This window comes from Staurois parvus, unplaced genomic scaffold (assembly GCF_062004578.1).
Source record: "Staurois parvus isolate SC_StPar_1 unplaced genomic scaffold, SC_StPar_1.0 ptg000634l, whole genome shotgun sequence".
Classification (NCBI taxonomy): domain Eukaryota; kingdom Metazoa; phylum Chordata; class Amphibia; order Anura; family Ranidae; genus Staurois; species Staurois parvus.
Genome location: NW_028318430.1, coordinates 5,456,210 through 5,474,804, shown reverse-complemented (window position 1 = coordinate 5,474,804; position 18,595 = coordinate 5,456,210). Strand labels below are relative to the sequence as shown.

Here is an 18,595-nt window from a genome sequence, read left to right as displayed (position 1 = left end):
TATACCGAAGACATAAACATAGATTCCAAACCACATTTTCCAAGTCCTCTTTTTTTTTTTTTTTTTCCTTAAGAAAAAACCTGCAAGACAAACTGGGAGAAAACAAAAAGAGAGGGGAAAAAAATGGCACGAAATATAAAACCAAAATAATCTAACAAAAACCAGCCTTCCTTTGAACTGAACTCTGAGAGTCAAACCCCTTTAGCTCATCCATGCGCAATAAAGTAGATAAAAGTTCCAATTCAACATCTGCCAGAAGCAAATTTTTACCATATGTATACATCTATATCCCCAATTCCTATTCAAGGGTTGATGGGACAATTGTGATCTCACAGTAGGCCCGAAGAGAGATTCTACCACTTAATAGCCTGTCCTTAACTAATTGTGTTGGTGCTAATCCTGGTATACCCAACCAGGCATCTCAGATGTTCGTAAATTTCCGGGCACATCCTGTATGTTAATAAACTAGTTTTTCTCTAATTAGATTATCGATAACAGCTTTAATCCATTGTATATGTGAAGCAGGCTTGGGAGATAACCATTTCTGGGCTATAAGCTTCCAAGCAATAAACCGCACTCTAAGATTGGCTATATAGACATTTTGTTTTTTTATTTTTATTTATTTCAGGTACTTATATAGCGCCATCCATTTATGCAGTGCTTTACATATATATTGTACATTCACATCAGTCCCTAACCCTCAAGGGGTGTACAATCTAAGGTCCCTAACTCACATTCATACATACACATACTAGGGCCAATTTAGACAGGATCCAATTAACCTACCAGCATGTCTTTGGAGTGTGGAAGGAAACTGGAATACCCGGAGGAAACCCACGCAGGCACAGGGAGAACATGCAAACTCCAGGCAGGTGGTGCCGTGGTTGGGATTTGAACCACTGATCCTAGTACTGCCAGGCGGAAGTGCTAACCTTTTAGCCACTGTGCTGCCCATAGACATGCGGAGTGTATAGTTCCTCATCCAGTGCTCCAAATAGACAAAGCTTGGGAACTAATGGTACATTAAGACTCCAGATCTTATTGATCATTGTTATAATATGGGACCAATATCTTACCAATTTGGGACATTTCCGTAGGATATGGATAAGCGTGCCATTATGAATTTCACACCTAGGACAGCTGCTGAGGAGTTCGGTAAGTACAGTGGATAATAAAAAGCTGGGTAAGCTTCTGAGCTGAAGACAAAGACTTTAATTACATTTTCTAATATGATGGACCATTCCTCATCAGAAAAAGTAGCGAAGTCAGTCGAACATTGTGCCTTACTACTGAGGGACATTGTCTTAGAAACTCTGAGCATAATGGATTGTTACATAAAAGATATTTTACCCTTTCTTGTGGTCGAAGATATAGTTTAAGTATTACCGGTTCAGTAAATGACCATGAAGAGGTTTTAGATTGTGCAGAAATAGCATGTCTAAGCTGTATGTACTGGAAAAAAGATTGTTTCGGCAAGTCATATTCAAGCTGTAAGGTACGGAAATCTTTCAGTAACTGACCATGATATAGTTGTGGTATATATCTAATGCCCAACATCATCCAACCAGCAAAACCCTGCAACTTCTGCAACTCAGAGTAATTAATATTATGGAAGATACGAGTGAATGAAGTATAACCCGAATAATGAAAGAGACATTTAGCTTTGGACCAAATTCTATCAATCAACACTAAAGTGGGATATTGGAACATAGTTCAAAACTCACCCGCCTCCAAACATTCCACCAAATTATCATTGGACAAAACACCCATTAGAAGCAGCTTAACAGTGTCTACATGCTCATCGTTCTGCCAGGCAGGAAGATGTTGAATTTGCGCAGCTATATAATAATAAAATGGATTAGGCACCGCCAATCCCCCAGCCCCTCTCTAGATTCCTGCAAAGTTTCCAATTTTATACGAGGAGAGCATTTTATTTCCAAATCAAAGATTGAAACCCGGTATCAAACTGTTTGAAAACATACATAGGAATCCAATTTGGTGCATTATTTAAGAAATATAGTAACTGAGGGGCCCAGATAATGTTTATGAGGTTGCATCTACCAACCACTGAGAGCAGTAATATGTTCCAACTAACCATTTTCTGTCTGAACCTAAGAAGGAGAGGGTAGAGATTAAACTGGACATACTTAGACAGGGCAGGATGTACATGAATTTCCAGATAGGAGAGGGTAGAGATTAAGCTGGACATACTTAGACAGGGCAGGATGTACATGAATTTCCAGATAACGGAAGGAGTTTATCATCTGGATTTGGGATGCGACCTGCGGTAAAGGGGCTGGAATCGGATCTAGGGGTAACGGTGGATTTATCCCAATTAATCTTGAAACCAGAAAAGAATCTGAATGTATCAATAAGGGACATCAATCTCGTAAGGGAGTGGGTCATATTACCCAGGAACAATAGAGCATCATCTGCGTATAAAGTTTTTTTTTTTTTTCTTCAGCCTTGCCTCCTTTAAATCCCTCTATATTCTGATCCTCCCTGATAGCTTCTGCCAATGGCTCTATCGCCAAAGCAAAGAGCAAGGGCGATAGTGGGCATCTTTTGTTTCGTACCTCTGCAACATAAGGTTGAAGATAGGGCATTATTTACCCGTATTCTAGCTGTGGGAGCCCTATAGAGTAGTCTAAGCCAAGAGATAAACTCATTCCCCAAGTTAAATTGATCAAGAACCTGCCATAAATATTGCCGTTCCACACTGTCAAATGCCTTTGAGGCATCGAGTGAGAGAACAGCTTTATTGCCCATATTGTCCATCGGTAACTACAGATTAAGGTATAACCTACGTAGATTAATGGATGTCTATTTATTGGGGATAAATCCCGACTGATCCGGATGTACGAGTTTAGCAATTACTTTAGAAAGGCATGTTGCGAGTACCTTTTGTAATAATCTTTAAACCAGTAGGCAATAGGGAAATAGGGTGGTATGATTCAGCCTGAGTAGGATCCTTTCCTGGCTTCAATAAAGCTACGATGATCGCCTCATTCATAGAGTCTGGGAGAGTGTCCTGGGCTACAGCAGCCCTAATTGTCTGCAAGAGCTCCAGAAGAAGTATTTCCCTGAACATCTTATAAACTTCTATGGGCAGGCCATCGCTACCTGGAGACTTGGAATTAAGGAACAAATTCACCGCTAATTGCAATTCCTCCAGGGATATTGGAGCATTCAGGTTCTTTCTATCTGCCTCTGAAAGCCTATCTATGGGGTAGGAGGCTCTAGAGGAGAATAAGGAAGAATAAAATTAATTAAAGTCCTGTAGAATGTCAGTGGTGTCCGTGACCACCTGCGTTGGAGACAATTTTAGTGCTGAGACATAAGTTGAAGGCTGTTGAGACCTTACTATAATTGCCAACAAGTGATATATTTTCTCTCCCTCCTCAAAAAAAGGTCTGAGAGGCAAAAAATTGTTTATTTTCCACCTGTTGCATTTGTAAAGAGTGATAAAATTGTTGTGCGTTAATCCAAGCCTTTTCAGTCATAGGGGTAGGATTAGACAAATATTCCTATTCTGCGTTATCTACTGCTGTACCGGCATCTTTTGCCTATCTTCTGGTATTATTTCATTCCTTAGTTAAGGCCTTCATTCCCCCTGTGCATTCCCCTGTGACTCTGTGAGAGCTTGGATCTTTAAATTCTTAAGCGGCCTCTGGACCTATTGGGGATATTCCTCAATTACAAAGTAACCCTTGTCATGGCTATCACTTTTGTATAGAGGGCCTGATTATGCAGCCTTCTCTTTTAAGGAAGATTTTCAAAGACAAGGTTGTCCTGAGGCCTAAAACTACTTTTTTCTGTTTCCCAAGGTGGCTTCCTCCTTCCACCTTCATCCAGACACCAGGACGTTGTCCTTCCTTCTTTATGTCCTGCTTCTCCCAGTGAAATTTGTCTCCAATGTGGCATGTGCGGTGAGAGTCTGCCTCTCAGCTTACAGCGTCCTATTGGCAATTGGCAAACTTCCTGTCTGTCTTTTAGAAGGTTTCATGAGGAGCCTCCCTGCTTTTCCCTCCATCATTGCTAGATGGATGAAACAAGTCCTCATTTAAGCCTGTGATCTGTGTTAATCCACACTCTGCATCCATTGGTGCTTTATGGGCTTTTCATCTTTAGATATTTATTTCTCAGATTTACAAGGCTCCCACCAGGTCTTCGGGTCACATGGTTGGTTCGGTTTTGCCAAGAGGATGTTCAGGCCTCCTGTGATGACATTTTTGGGTGCAAGGTGCTACAAGGTGCCCTCTTGAGTTCTGTGAAGTCCTTCTTTACAAATGTTTCTGTGTGTGCCTGTTCATGTTTGTTTGCTGTGTTGCCCACCCTTGATGTGGATTGCTTTTGGATGTCCCATGTTTAAACACTAAAACCAATGTATTACTCTACACAAATAAAAGTAGCATGGTGTATGCAAATTTTTGATCATGGCTATTCAACAGTTACAATACAAAACATAGGAAAGATTTCATGCTTTCTATAAGCCTACTGCTAGAGTTTTACTTTTTTATTTTTTTATGTAAAAATAAAATAAATGTCTTGCTTCATGTTTCTTTCACATTCATAAGAAAAAGTAAACAAGGAAGAGTAAGTTAAAAGTTGACCATATTGCATAATGCTCTCCTCAGTGAACTAATTCTGAAGACTTACACAGTCTGCCTTGTTTGTCAACTTAAAGTATTCTGATCACTGTAGTCTTGGGCATTCGCAAGCTGTGTTGTTTTATAGTTCACATTTCCTGTGTAGTCACTGATTTGAGGAATAACAGCCTAAATTCACTTTTTATAAATCATATTTGGTCTTCAGTCCCTAATGTAATCTCTAAGTTGCTCTCTTGAATGTGTACTGCTTGTCATAACATCCCTTCCCTTCCTCTAAAGGAATGCCTGGGGACCGTCTTTCACTGTATTTGGAGAAATGAATGCTGTTAGCATCTTTTGTATATTTTTTATTTTTTTTTGTTTATTGAACGGGACCATAAACTGATGGCTTATATATGCCCTACAAATTTCAAGGTTGAATGTTGAGAGAAAAACATATGCCCCACCTCTATAAATACACCCCTTTTCCAGGCAATAGATCCCTCCAAGTCTTAGATTAGTGCATGCAGGAGGTAGACGCTGCACACCCAGTGCTCAGCATTTGTATCTGGTAACCTGGATACAGAAATATGGGATGTGCCTTTGCTGGCTTATTAAACATACAGGCTTTATATCTGACACAAAAGGTAGTGAGATCTGAACCCTTAAAATGTTTATTGTAGGGAAAAAATCAAGGTCTGCTATTGCTGACCACCTATTAAAGCTTAAGTGCCAGAAATATCAGCACAAGGGACCTAAACTACAGACAGTATGGTGTGTCCCTTTTGCTAATTCTTCTTTTAGTAGTAATCCTCCTCTGTCCTGCTATGGAACCCCTAAGGGGCCGTCCCATGCTCTCGCCAAGAGAGCCTGGCTGTGCCAACCTTTTCCTCCCAGCTGTTCCATTCAAAGAAACCGTACTACAGCTTCTTCGAACGCGATCTCTGAATGGTGGGGGCAGTGCTGTCAATCATCCACTCATCCTCAATTCTTAGATCCTGTTTTTCATAGAAGCTGTTGTACAGCTTCTATGAATGTAGCAGCTGGCAGGAAAGTGCAGGCATAGTTGGATTGTCTTGATGAGAGCCTGTGACAGCCCCTCATTTGTATTAACCCCTGCTTCATGTGAAGATTACAGCTGTGGGGGGGGGGTGGGACGGGGCGATTACTACTAAAGGAGAAGAATCAGCACAAAGGATACATCCTATTGACTGTCAGTTATATCCCTTGTGCTCATATTCTGTTTTTAATTTTGGCTACACTAAATCAGCCCATTTCTTCCTTCAACCAGCTATTGAGCTATTGTATTCTGACAGCTCAGAGACTTCCCCACCATCAGAATACACTGATCTGTGCTGCTGGCTGCAGTCAGTGGCTTTGATTGAGTGGGGGAAGTCTGACAGGCTGGTTGTACGAAAGTCGATCGGTAGATCAACTTCTGTACAACCAGCCTTCCCATATACATGGATCAAAATTCAGCCAGTCCCTACTAAACTGGTCAAAATTTGATTCATGTGTGTCTGGCTTTACTCTGTAAGAATACCAGTTATTTGTCTTTCTGTGGCTAAAATATTATGATGGGAGTTTATCAAAACTAGAGCAACTGTGCATGACAACCAGCCAGCTTCTTTTTTTCAGTTTCAAAGCTTAACCAAACAAGTTGAAGTTAGAAGCTGATTGGTTGCCATGCACCATTGCTCCAAATTCTGGCTGCTGTTATTCTAATAAATTTTCTTCTATGTATCACTCATCTGGAACAAGCTTGCAGATTTCCATGCAGAAAAAAGTCAAAATTCCTAATGTGCACATGCTATAATATAGATCAACATCGTAAACCGTAAAAATATGAAAATGTTGGGATGATGTATTTTACATTCTTGTTATGGAAAAATGTTCTAAATATATACTTTTTTTTTTTTTTTGCTTTTTAACAGGATAAATGGCAGCCCATCCTCAGCTCTGTAACAGGTGTCCATAAATACAAATGGTTGAAGCATAATGTGCAGGGATCATATCCCCAATCTGCATTGCTGAACACTATTGTGGAGTTTGCACTGAAGGAGGAGCCAGTGGATGTAGAGAAAATGAGGAAGTGTTTGCTGAAGCAGGTATGACTCCATGCAGCCACCATCAGTACATTAATTTTTTTATTTGTCTCGATTTATACCTGTACTGGATTTTTTGCATTCTACTCTTTGTGCGAGGGATTATGATTTAGCTTACTAAATCTGCATGCAGAATGCTTACCAAATCTGCATGCAGAATGCAAATTACTAATCAATGTTTTGTTTTTTTTTTTTTCCCCATTTCTGGCTTACCATGCCTGATTTCACACTGTGTGTATGTGGAGAAAAAAGCTTTGCTTCCTTTGGTCAGAATTTCCCTCATGATGACTGTTAATCTGCTGAATGGTGCGATAGTATTCAAGAAGTAGTGGGAGAAGTGCAGAAAGCACAGATCCACAGAATGAATGAAGCAGAGAGACCCTTGCATTGCGATTGCTCAGATACAGCTCTCAGAACAATGCTGACATCAACAGATCTTGTGGGACTAGTAGTCAGGCACAGTGCCTTACACCCCTTTCACAGTGGGCAGATTCTATTCTGATTAGCAGGGATTAGCTGTATCGGCAGCCAGGAGTAAATGGACTCCTCTGTCTCTTTACACTGACCACTTCCAATCCGCTTTGCCTGAACAGAAGAGGACTGATCACTTTTGTTTTTTTTGCAGACCAGATCAGACCCGGAGGTAGGCGGGTGTAAAAAGACAGTTCAGTCAGTTTACACATGCCTGTCCATAGGGACAAATGAACCCTTCTCATCAGGTCAGCCTGAAAAACTGACAGGTGGACCTAATTGGAATACTCATGTGAAAAGAGATACAGCTGTAGCTACAGAGCTGGAGTGCCTAGGCACAGTCACGTCACAAAGTACACTGTAACATTTTAAGAGAAATTCAAAGCATCTGATTGGGGTTTTTTTTCCAGGTGCTTTTTAGGCAGACTTAATTTCTCTATATTCCCACGGAGTTGCAGATTTTCACTGTTGCCATTTTATTAACATGGTGTAAAATATTTAATTTTGAATGATTTGTTGTATTTTGTTTGCTCGTAGCTGGAGAGAGCTGAGGTTCGTCTAGAAGGAATAGACACCATGTTAAAACTGGCTGCAAAAGCCTTTCTTCTTCCATCTGTGCAGTATGCAATGTTTTGTGGTTGGCAGAGGCTAGTCCCAGAGGGTACCAATCTGAGGTACATTGCCATTTTCAGCCAGTATTATGTACTGCAGTAATTTTGTGTTTTCTATATTTTAATTGCTTGATATGTTGTAGTGAACCTCTGACAGACTGCCTGAAGGATGTTGACCTCATTCCACCTTTTAACCGAATGTTACTGGAGGTGACATATGGCAAACTGTATGCTTGGGCCATTCAGAATATCAGAAATATATTGCTTGATGCCACCGGTAGATTTAAAGAAATGGGTATGTACCTTGGAGGGAGTGTGGCTTTTATTATAAGTAGTAATGATTCAACTGGTTAAACTCATGTTTTGTCATCTTAGGAGTTCAGCCTGTCCCCCTGCAGACAATCACCAATGAAAATCCTTCAGGACCAAGTCTAGGGACCATACCACAAGCCAGGTTTATGCTGGTAATGTTAAACATGCTGACTCGGCAACATGGAGCCAATAGCCTTAATCTTCTTCTCAACTCTGGCATGCTGGCCTTGACTCAGACCATCCTGCGGCTTATTGGTAGGCAATAGTAATGTATCAGATGTTTTTATGTAAAAAAAAAAAAATGTTAAATAGTAAGATATTCTCCATCTGGAAAGTTCTTTATAGCCAGGTAAGTCTGTCCTATGTAAATATGAAATTATTCCAGACCTTTTCTTGGAGGTTTATGGGGTTACAAGGAATGTTGGGAAAGCATATGAATGGTTGGTGTCTTTGTATTAAATGTATAGCTGTTTTTTTAATGTACATGACATAATGAATACAGTAAATTGCAAGAAAAAATATGTTTTGATTTCCCAGGTCCGAGTTCTGACAACATTGAAGAAGAATCAAGTACATGTATACTGGGAGCATCTGCCACCGTGTTGGAAGAGTCCAGAAAGGAAACTACACCAGTGCAGCTGCCTGCCTCTGGACCTGAGCTTGCTGCCATGATGAAAATTGGAACCAGGGTGATGAGAGGAGTTGACTGGAAGTGGGGAGACCAAGTATGTTTGTATTTCTGTTTTAATAAACTGCTAGCATTGCTCAAGCTATGGGCTCTTTTATTTGGGGTAATTTAGAGTAAACATTTTAAGGTGATTCTGGTCCTCAACAGCTTTGGATAAGTATTCACCCTTTTGAACTTCATATGTTTTGTAGTGTTCTAACTTGGAATTAAAAAGAATTTAATGAATAAATTGACACTGATTTTCACAAAATAGTCTATAATGCGTAAGTAGATAAACAATCTGCACAGTTATGGAAGACAGCAGTTTCTTTAAGACCACAGGTCCAAATAAAACTATACAGCTTGGAACTGGACAATATGCATAAAAATGATATGGTCAAAACACACACTTGCCTAATAATTGTGCACATCGTGTAATACTCTGGGGGTTTTGAGTAGTGGAGCCCAATAGAGTGCAAATTTTGGGGAAGGAATAGGGAGACAACCTGGCCGCCAGCATGGAACCAATCCTTTCCTTTTGGAGTAGAAATGCACCCCAGTCCACCGTAGTTTCTTTTTCGCTTCTGTGGTCAGAGCTAAATTCAGTGCCAGTCTCGCAGAGTCTAGCTTAGCCTGGGTCTCAATTGTGGGATTCTTTTTGTGACCCTTACTCAGGAGATAAGTCATTTTCCAATTTATCCAAATCAGCTCAATGTTTACGCTGGGAGACTAGCTGAAGGAGTTTTCCCCTGATTTCCGAATTGTGTGGCCCACAGTGTTACAGGGGAGACTTCACCAATGTCATTTGTAACAAACAACTCCTTTATCTGCTTCTCCAAAATGGCACATTGGACAGGGTCGCTAAATAGAGATTTATTCAGGCACCAACGGAAGGGTCCCCTAGGGCCGAGGTGGTGCTTCAGGACCAAACCATGGAGTGATCAGACAACACCGTGTCCCTAATGAGTGATTTGGACACTGCAGGAATGTCGAAGGTTGAGAGGAAAATGTGATCTATCCTGGCAAAAGTCTGATGAGGCGAGGAGTAGTGTCCGTAGTCTCTAGCTGCCTGATTACGTTCCCTCCAAATGTCCACCAACCCATGGGTGTGCAAAAGTTTTGTGATACGTAGGCTCTGTTTAGGGGTTGCCTGAGGCAAGATTTCTCCTTCCCCAATTTGTTGAGGGACTGATATAAGGCTAAATTGTAGTCTCCCCCCAACACAACCTTACCTTCTACATGAGGGAGTAGGGTTTGCAACATAGAAGCGAACAATTGTCCTGACCCCAATTTGGTGCATATTAGGAGATGAATGTGTACATATGCCCATCCAGGGACAAGAGAATATATCTGCCGTCAGGGTCCTTGATCTCCCATGATATAGAAAAATCTAAGCTTTTGGCGAAGAGAATAGCTACCCCCCTAGTTTTATCATCAGCATTAGCAAAGTAAAATGTCAGAAATTTTTGATGGATAAAAGGACTATAATGTTTAGGAAAGTGGGTTTCTTGAAGGAGCACATCAAACTTTTGTGAATGATAATGCTGAAAAACCTTACAGCGTTTAATAGGGGAATTATTGTTGGAAACAATGTGGAGAGGAGAAATAACCAGATCTTTTAGAGTCCTGGAAAGGAGAGGAGGAAATCTAAGTAAAACGACAAAAATCTGCCCAGAGTGTTTATAGTTCGAGCCAGTATGGACCACAGCTGAGCGGATAAACTGACCATAGGCTAGATGAAGCTTGCTGGTGACTGCCTCTCGGTGACTGAAAAAAAGAAAACTAAGTGGGGAATAAGAAAAGAATTGAAATAGAAGAAGAAAAATAGAGGAGAGAAAAACATCCAGACAACATCCCAAATGTCCCCAAAAAGCAGGGAAGGACCATCCTATCCCTACTAAGACATCTAAGCAAAGTAATGTCCTTCACAGGGGAGGACGTACGCCTGCCTCCACAAGAGGAAAAATCTGTGTTGTCATGGCAGGTAGAGGAGCATGAAATCTGTTTCAGCCTACAAAACACCATTTTAACAGTACCTCAAAATTAATCATTCAATAACCATAGTAGACCATAGTTTACAATGCCTCCCGGGGAGATCCCAGCCTGGAAGGTGGTGCCTCAGACGGAGACAGCTCCCCAAGCTAGGGTCTTCTGGGGAAAAAGAAAATGCACAAAACGTGAAAGACCTTTTAGCTACTTCAGATAGCGGCCTCAAAAGAACAAATAACAAACGGGACACTGTCCCTAAAAATTAGGTTATCAAGTCAAAAAAGAAAATGCCTAGGGTAAATAACAGCTCTTTGTTCAGAGGGAAAGGACAAAGGGTTAAAATGATAGAATATCAAGACAAAGAGGGGTAAAAACATTTTTTTTCTCTCCATGGGCAGTTCCAGTGGAGTGAGAAAAGGCGATACCTCATCTTGAAAACCCAGGGTCAAGGAGGGTGAGATTCTCGAGACTTCTTTGGCTGTTTTTTTTGCCAAATAGGAGTGAGTGGACTTGGCGGTGAGGGCCTCTTGGATGTTCCGGGGCCTCTGTGAGAAGAAGATGGGTGAGGATCTTGGGAGATGAGCCCCAGTTGCAGAAGTTTGTGTTCTCCCTCAGCAAATGATGAGAGCCCATATGATTTGTATTGGTAGAGGAATTGCAGGTGGAATGGAAAGGACAACCAATATTTCATTGCTTTCTGAGACAAGCCTTGCAATGAATGTTTCAATTAATGCCTTTTCTGCATTGTAGTGGGGGAAAGATCAACAAAGACCTGTACAGGATAACCCTGGATGGCTAGGTGCTCTGTATTTTTGGAGATTCAAATGATTTCTTCCTTCAGCTTGTAGTAGTAAGCTTTGACCACAATATCCCAGGGAAGGCCATTTGAACACAGAGGCTGCAGGGCCCTGTGAGCTGTCAAGTTCCAGGTGATGTTCAGGTGTGTCAGGGAGGAGTTCTTTAATAAAGGAGCAGATTGCAGGGTGGATATCCTAATGGTCTCTGGAAGACCTCTGATCCGAAAGTTGTAGCGTTGAGATCTGCTCTCAAGATCATCTATTTTAGATAAAGCGGCGTTAAGCTGCTCCCGAAGATCCTGTATACTAGCCATATTCTGATTGGCTGGGGATACTGTGTGATCAACTTTCTGCTCTATGGCCTCAATCCATGTGCCAGTGTGCTGTAGATTTGCCTGTATTGCTGAAGTGATCTGTGAGGTAGTTTTGAGCCAGGTTGTGTGACAGCATCTCAGGAAAGGAGGCCATGAGGGATATTAAATCTTTATGGTTAACGGAGAGCTGTGGAGAGCCTGAGTCAAACTGTATAGGGGAAGCGGCACCATTTCCCATAGGTGATGTCAACAGTGTGCCAAATGCTCTTTCCAACAGGAAATCAGTGGAGCCTGGGGAGGGTGCCAGGGTAGAGTGCGTACTCACTGACAATCCCTGTGGTGAGCCAGCCGGTTGGGTGGCCGAATTCATGTCAGCAATAGACTCCTCTCCTGCTGTGCCATCTCCTTGCTATGTTGTGGGCGCCATCTTGGGAAGTCCAGGTCCCTGTGTACAGGAGTTAAGCTGATGAGATAACATCCTCCAAGCTGATCCTCTGAGCATAGGGGCAATCCGCACTGACTCCTTGATCCCGGGTTATAAGTGACAAACAGGGCAGAGCAAACTAGCAGCTGTGGTAGATCGAAATTGACTGGAGCGGGACCAGAGCTCCTGGACTATGCTGCCATCATAGAAGCTTCTGCGCATGCACATCAACTTATTTATTTTTATTTTTTAAATCTTTTCAAGTGATTGTAAAACGCTGAAAGTAAAAATTAACATAGCATTACTTTCTATAGTGTGTACTTGCTTCAATCCAAAGCACTTAGTGTCATTTCTGTCTGCTGTCTCCTTCCTCTGCTATCTGCATGAGTCACTGCTGACAGGTTGTCCTGATTCCAAGCAATCACTGATGACAGGGGAGGAGAGCTCCAGCACACAGTCTATGCTTGTCAGCCTCAGCTGTGCATGTTTCCTTATGAGACTATGTAACAAGGGTGTGTCCATTCCCTCCTCCCAGGCCTCAGGTTACACTCTGCTTTCTGTTCATTGCTATGGATTGTGTGGCATCAGATCCCCACTCTCTGCCTCTAGAAGCTCAAAAATACTGTCTACATTTTAGCATTTTAAATGGATGTAGGGGAGGGAAGGCTATATATAAACAGATGCATTTTATTTAGGAGGATGTGTTTTCATCTCTGTCACTTCACTGGGTATTTGGAAGGGTTTGCAACCACTTTATTCCTGTTGTTGGTTGTCCAGGCTGCCTCTGCTACACAGAAATCCCAAGCAGCAGCATTGCTTGATTGCAGAACTCTACCTATCCCTATCTGTATCTCTTAGCATGCAGGGTGGATCATTCTAAAATATTTGACTTTTCAAATACAATCTTGGTCATTTATTTACTGTATTTCAGGAAAATGATCCTGCATTTGGTGAACAGATAAACTCTGAATGTTGCTTAGCTTTTTGTCAGTTGGGTTTCTAATATATTGGAATTCTGTGTTTACTTATCCAACCTTATCTTCTTGATTTCTTTTCCTAAGGATGGCCCACCACCTGGGCTAGGTCGTGTTATTGGAGAACTTGGAGAAGATGGCTGGATTAGAGTTCAGTGGGATACAGGAAGCACCAATTCGTACAGAATGGGCAAAGAAGGGAAGTATGATTTGAAGCTGACCGAACCTCCGCCTGCTACTCAGCCCATGGCAGATGACTCTGACACTGAAGATGATTCAGGTTAGCCTTCTGTTTGTCTCCACAAGCTTTTATTTTGCTTGATCCAGTGTGAGTTGTTTGTCTCATCTGAGTCTTGTTTTCATTGTGTCATTCAGAGGGAGAGCAGGCAGACAAGAATCTCCACCCTACCTCTATGATGTTGATGAGTACTGTAAACCTTCTACAAAACTTGTGTCTCTCAGCTGGGGTCAATGCTGAGGTTATGCAATGTGAAGCAACCAAAACTTTGTGTGGATTACTGCGCATGTTGGTGGAAAGTGGCACCATGGATAAAACAGGTGTGTTGAGATTTTTGCAGGGACAGGGAAGTTAAAGCGGAACTTTGCTCTCTCAATCAACATTGAATACTTTGAATATTTTGAATCTTTATGCTGCTAGCATTAGTAAATAGATAAATAGGAAAGTATATTATATTTACTTGTTTGAATCTTTTTTTTTTTTTTCGCATTTCTTCAGTTAATTCCTGGGTTCCATGCCTAGGCAATGATGTCATACATCCCAGGAGTCTTTGAGGGGTGGGTGGAGCTAGCTTTCTCGGCTAAGCACACCCTCCTGTCTGCATGCCTGAGCCAGGGGCAGATGGATTCCAGAAAGTATACTAATATGCCCTTACTTAAGATGGCCCGGCCAGAAATTCTAGAGGGGTGTTTTTAAAAAGTGATTTCTCAGCAAAATAAAGCATGTAGACATGCATGGATGGGGGAGTTTGCTTTGAATTAAATAGTGTTTTTGGTTTGTGCTGCTCAGATACAGTGCAGTTCAGCTCTATAGGGTATTTAGATTTTCCTTTACAAAATCTCTCCAGTGTGAAGTGAATAAAGCACCCAATTGGAGTTCAGCTTCTATCAGTTTATAATGGCAAAAGCAATAAATATTTTTTCATGGCAGTTTTATTGTAATGCCATATTATTTTACCCTGTCAAAGGTGTATTAGGAATACACCTAACATTATCCTTCATTTTTTTTTCACAGCACATTATTCCTACAACTGTTTTCTTTTTTAATGACATTTTTGTTTTTTTATCAGCAGCCTGTTCAAATAAACTAGTCTATAAAGAGCAACATAGGAGCTGGTGCACCTTGGGATTCATCCGCAGCATTGCTCTTATGCCACAGATGTGCAGTACATTAAGTATGCCACAATGGATATCCCTGTTAATGAAGATTGTGGAGGGACCAGAATCCTTCACTGCTGCCACGTTACAAAGACAGGTATTTTGATTGCTTTATCATCAGCTAATAATTTAATTTTGCTTGTTTTGTTTTTTCATGTATGTTATATATCTATCAGTCTGTCTTGAATTAGTTTTCACTGTCAAGACTCTTTGGCATGACACTGATAACTTTTAGCTCCAGTGCTTAAGGTGCTTAAAAAGAAAGTCTCCTTTTTTCCCCCCCTCCTTGGAGTTGTTTTCTCCAGTAGGAAAACATGCATGTTTGCTATTACACCACCATTAAGCCTTCGTTTTGGCTTCCTTTCCTGGGACATGGACACCATCAAAGGTTCAGGGTTGGCATATGTGCTTGGCCTTCTCTACCCCTGCAGATAAACTGCTCCATAACTCTGGGGACAATTGTCAGAAGAACAGTTCTGGTAGTAAAATAGTCACTGTATGTGGTTAAAGGATAAGTTCACCTTTGGGAACGTTACACCGTTTTTAGGGTGGAACATGTAACATGTTCCCATAGTCATAGGAAGTCTCCCCGTACTATCTTTTTTTTTTAATTAGAATTCTTTTATTTATACAAATTACATACAATAAAAACCACAAAGGATGTCGGCCATTGTACAGAGAATAACAGTGCAAATGTCAGAGCAGCAAATTAAATAAGAAAACAGAATACATTCAGGATTATCCAGTCCACAAGAAAGGTCAACAGACCAGGGACAAATGAAATCACAGTATGCAAAAGACATGACAGGACCAGAACAAATCATGGTACAGTAGTCGAACATCATCCTAGAGAATAAGGGAATGTAACCAAACCTAGATAGGCTGGACAGATTGACAAGTTACGGGAATGATAAATGCAACGCAGAAGGGATAGCAAACCTACATAGTTGGAACCATACCAATGTCAAAAGTAACAGGGAGGAGTGATGGGTGGAAGAGGGGTATGGAGGTAAACCCCACGAAATGACAAATGCAGGGTTCCCGGGGTGGGGCAAGAAAATGAGAGAGAAAGTGCGGGGGGGAGATAAAGGGGGGAGCAGGGCTAGGTCCCATTAATTGCATCCCCTCCCGGGGGAAAAAAGGCAAGACAGAGGAAGGTGATACCCAGGGGCGGACTGACAACTCATGAGGCCCCCGTGCAATAGGGGATCATGGGGCCCCTGTGCCCTCGCCCGCACTCAAACCACACCCAAAAAAGCCTTTGAAAGGTACCAGGGGCATCTCATGAGGCCCCCTACTGACCCTGGGCCCTCAGGCAGTGCCCGAGTACTTGAATGGTCAGTCTGCCCCTGGTGATACCTCACTGAGGGGGGATGAGTTCGTTCATATATGCATATGTAAATACAAAGTATTGCCAGGGGCACCAGGTGTCCTGAAAGGTCTCTTCCTTGTTGTACAAAGTGGCAGTAAGTTTCTCCATGCCCCTAAGCTCGTTCACCCTAAAGAATTACAGAGTGGGAGGGTGGATGCCTTTCCACCGCAGTGGGATACAGGCCTTGGCTGCATTAAGTAACTGGATAGTGAGGCTGTGTATTTTTTTTTTTTGATCGGGCTCCCCGTAAGATGCAGCAGGCAGCTTGCTGGGTCATCTCGCAGGTCTACGGTGGTAAGTTGTTTAATAGTGTCGGTCACTCCTTGCCAAAAGGATTGGAGCCTCAGGCACTGCCAAAAGATGTGAAGAAGAGTACCGCCATCCGCCCCACAGCACCAGCATACATCTGGGAGCTGCGGTGAAATGCGGTGGAGGGCACCCAATGCTGACGCATCAGAAGTTTATAGTTGGTCTTCTGGACTTTGGTGGCTAGCGAGGACTTTTGGGCAAAATGCAGGATCTTTTCCCATTGTGATATTGTAAAAGACACTCCTAGATCCATCTCCCATTTAGAGAGGAATGGAGGAGAACAACCGGTGCCCAGAAGGATGAGGGAAGAGTAGATGGTAGAAAGGCTGTGTTGTATAGGTTCACCCTTGTGGCATAAGACTTCGAAGGCAGTCAACTTTCGGGCAGCGCCAGGGGATCGTAAAAGAGAATGGAGATACGAGCTGAGTTGAAGTCCTCCCCAAAAATTCAAAGGGGGATCTACCAGGTGAGTAAAGTCATTGGCAAAAAGGGCCCCAGCAGGGTTGAGAAAGTCCACCAGGTGAGTGTGCTGGCATGGAGATGAAAAAATTGGTGATCCTCTTGTCCTGGGGGAAGTCATGATTTCCCAGGATGGGAACAAGAGGGGAAGGCGCAAGAGAAACGGATGTACTGCGGAAGGCTTCACGATCGACTACCAGAGTGGTGCCAAGCGTCGGGTGTACAGCAAGGTTGCGAGGCAGGGTGCATCGCAGCCATGGCCAGCTCAGGGCCATACCTTCAGAGTCCTCCATCTCCATGGCAACCCAGTGCCAATCGACCAGGCAACTGAGATGAGAAGCTCTATAGTAAGAACGAATGTCTGGCAGGCCCACACCACCACAGATCTTGGGTAATATCAGTAAGTGGAAGACCAAACGTGGCTTGCCATGGGACCAGAGAAAAGCTCGGAATAAGGCATTAGCGTAAAGAAACATACAGAGAGCTTATTTGGGAGGGCTTGTAATAAGTAAAGTATGCGAGGCTGTACAGTCATTTTAAGCGCGCTGTAACAACCAAACCATGCCTTCCTGTACTATCTGTCAAATTTGAAAACAGCGTGGCTGCGCGGAGCTCCGCCCGCACGGCTGCATCATTCATTCACGGACTTCCGTGTCTGAATGAACTGCAAGTCCCGGCAGCCTTAGCAGCTGTCAGCTTATAGTTTTTCAATGAACTACTGCCCGTACATCCCATACGGCAAGAAGATATTCTGACAGGTCTGCAGGAGACCTGCATGGCATTAGTGATCTACTGATTGCTGGTGCAATGCTTTCCAGGCTCCTGTAGACAAAAATAATAAATGCACTTTTTTTTTACCTGCAAAAAAATGTGCATTCATTATTTTTGTCTAAAAGGTGAATATCCCTTAACCGCTTCCCATCTGCCCTATAGCAGAAATGCTGCTATAGGGCGGCACGGGTGCGCAAATCACGTATGTAATATAAATTTTATATATATATATATAATGGGATTTTGCACTTCCAGGTAGGGGGCGTGCACGCACCCTACCCATGCCGCTATTCGCAGCCATGGCTGTTAATCACCGGGTCCTGGACAGTGATTGCCGAGGATCTCCGAACGGGGAGGAGAACATTTTGTAAATATTTTTCTTCCATCAGCTCGTGCACACTGCTTTGCATGGCTCTGTCTTATTCTTTTTTTTTTTTTTTTCAATAGCACAAAAAATAAAAAACGCACAAGCGATCAAATACCACCAAAAGAAAGCTCAATTCGTGGGGAAAAAAAGATGTAAATTTCATTTTGGTGCAGTGCTGCATGACCGTGCAATTGTTAAAGTAACACAGCGCTGTAACACAAAAAATAGCCGGGTCATCAAAGGGGGTAAATCCTCAAGAGGGCAAGTGGTTAAAAAGGAAAAAAAACCCAAAAACTTACATCTCTGTTGATGTCATGCTTTTAGCTGTCAGTAGGTGGTGCACACGTCTGTAGAAACTCTTGGTCTGACTTCAGTGTTTTTAGAAGCAGACTATGACTTTCACATTGGTGTTATGGAGCCCAGCTCCAATAGAACCGCTTCTTATTTATGCAAATATTTTTGCCTATCTGCAGTATTGTGGTTATGCAGACATAGCTCTGCTCCACAGAGCACCTGTAATGTGTTTTTTTTTTTTTCCTTATCATTATTTCTTCTGCAAGCAGGCTAAAAAGTCTTTGGAACTAGTGTGTTTAAATTGAATGCCAGAACAATGAAAGTTCCCCGACTGTCTTATTTGGCGCTCCACTGCTTCTGAAGACATATGGATTC

General features: G+C 42.2%; 1 protein-coding gene across 11 annotated transcripts in view; it reads left to right on the top strand.

Annotated features, from left to right (window-relative positions):
- HERC2 (HECT and RLD domain containing E3 ubiquitin protein ligase 2) overlaps positions 1-18,595 on the top strand; it is a 233,271-nt gene that overhangs the window by 106,137 nt on the left and 108,539 nt on the right. For 9 of the 11 annotated variants that reach the window (XM_089693499.1, XM_089693498.1, XM_089693497.1 and 6 more), the window contains 8 exons: positions 6,524-6,697; positions 7,703-7,839; positions 7,920-8,071; positions 8,152-8,343; positions 8,626-8,813; positions 13,341-13,533; positions 13,629-13,811; positions 14,561-14,745. In XM_089693499.1, the coding sequence (XP_089549625.1) occupies positions 6,524-6,697; positions 7,703-7,839; positions 7,920-8,071; positions 8,152-8,343; positions 8,626-8,813; positions 13,341-13,533; positions 13,629-13,811; positions 14,561-14,745 (1,404 nt within the window). The remainder of the gene's footprint in view (positions 1-6,523; positions 6,698-7,702; positions 7,840-7,919; positions 8,072-8,151; positions 8,344-8,625; positions 8,814-13,340; positions 13,534-13,628; positions 13,812-14,560; positions 14,746-18,595) is intronic. The other 2 variants (XM_089693500.1, XM_089693493.1) reach the window with 1 other exon arrangement.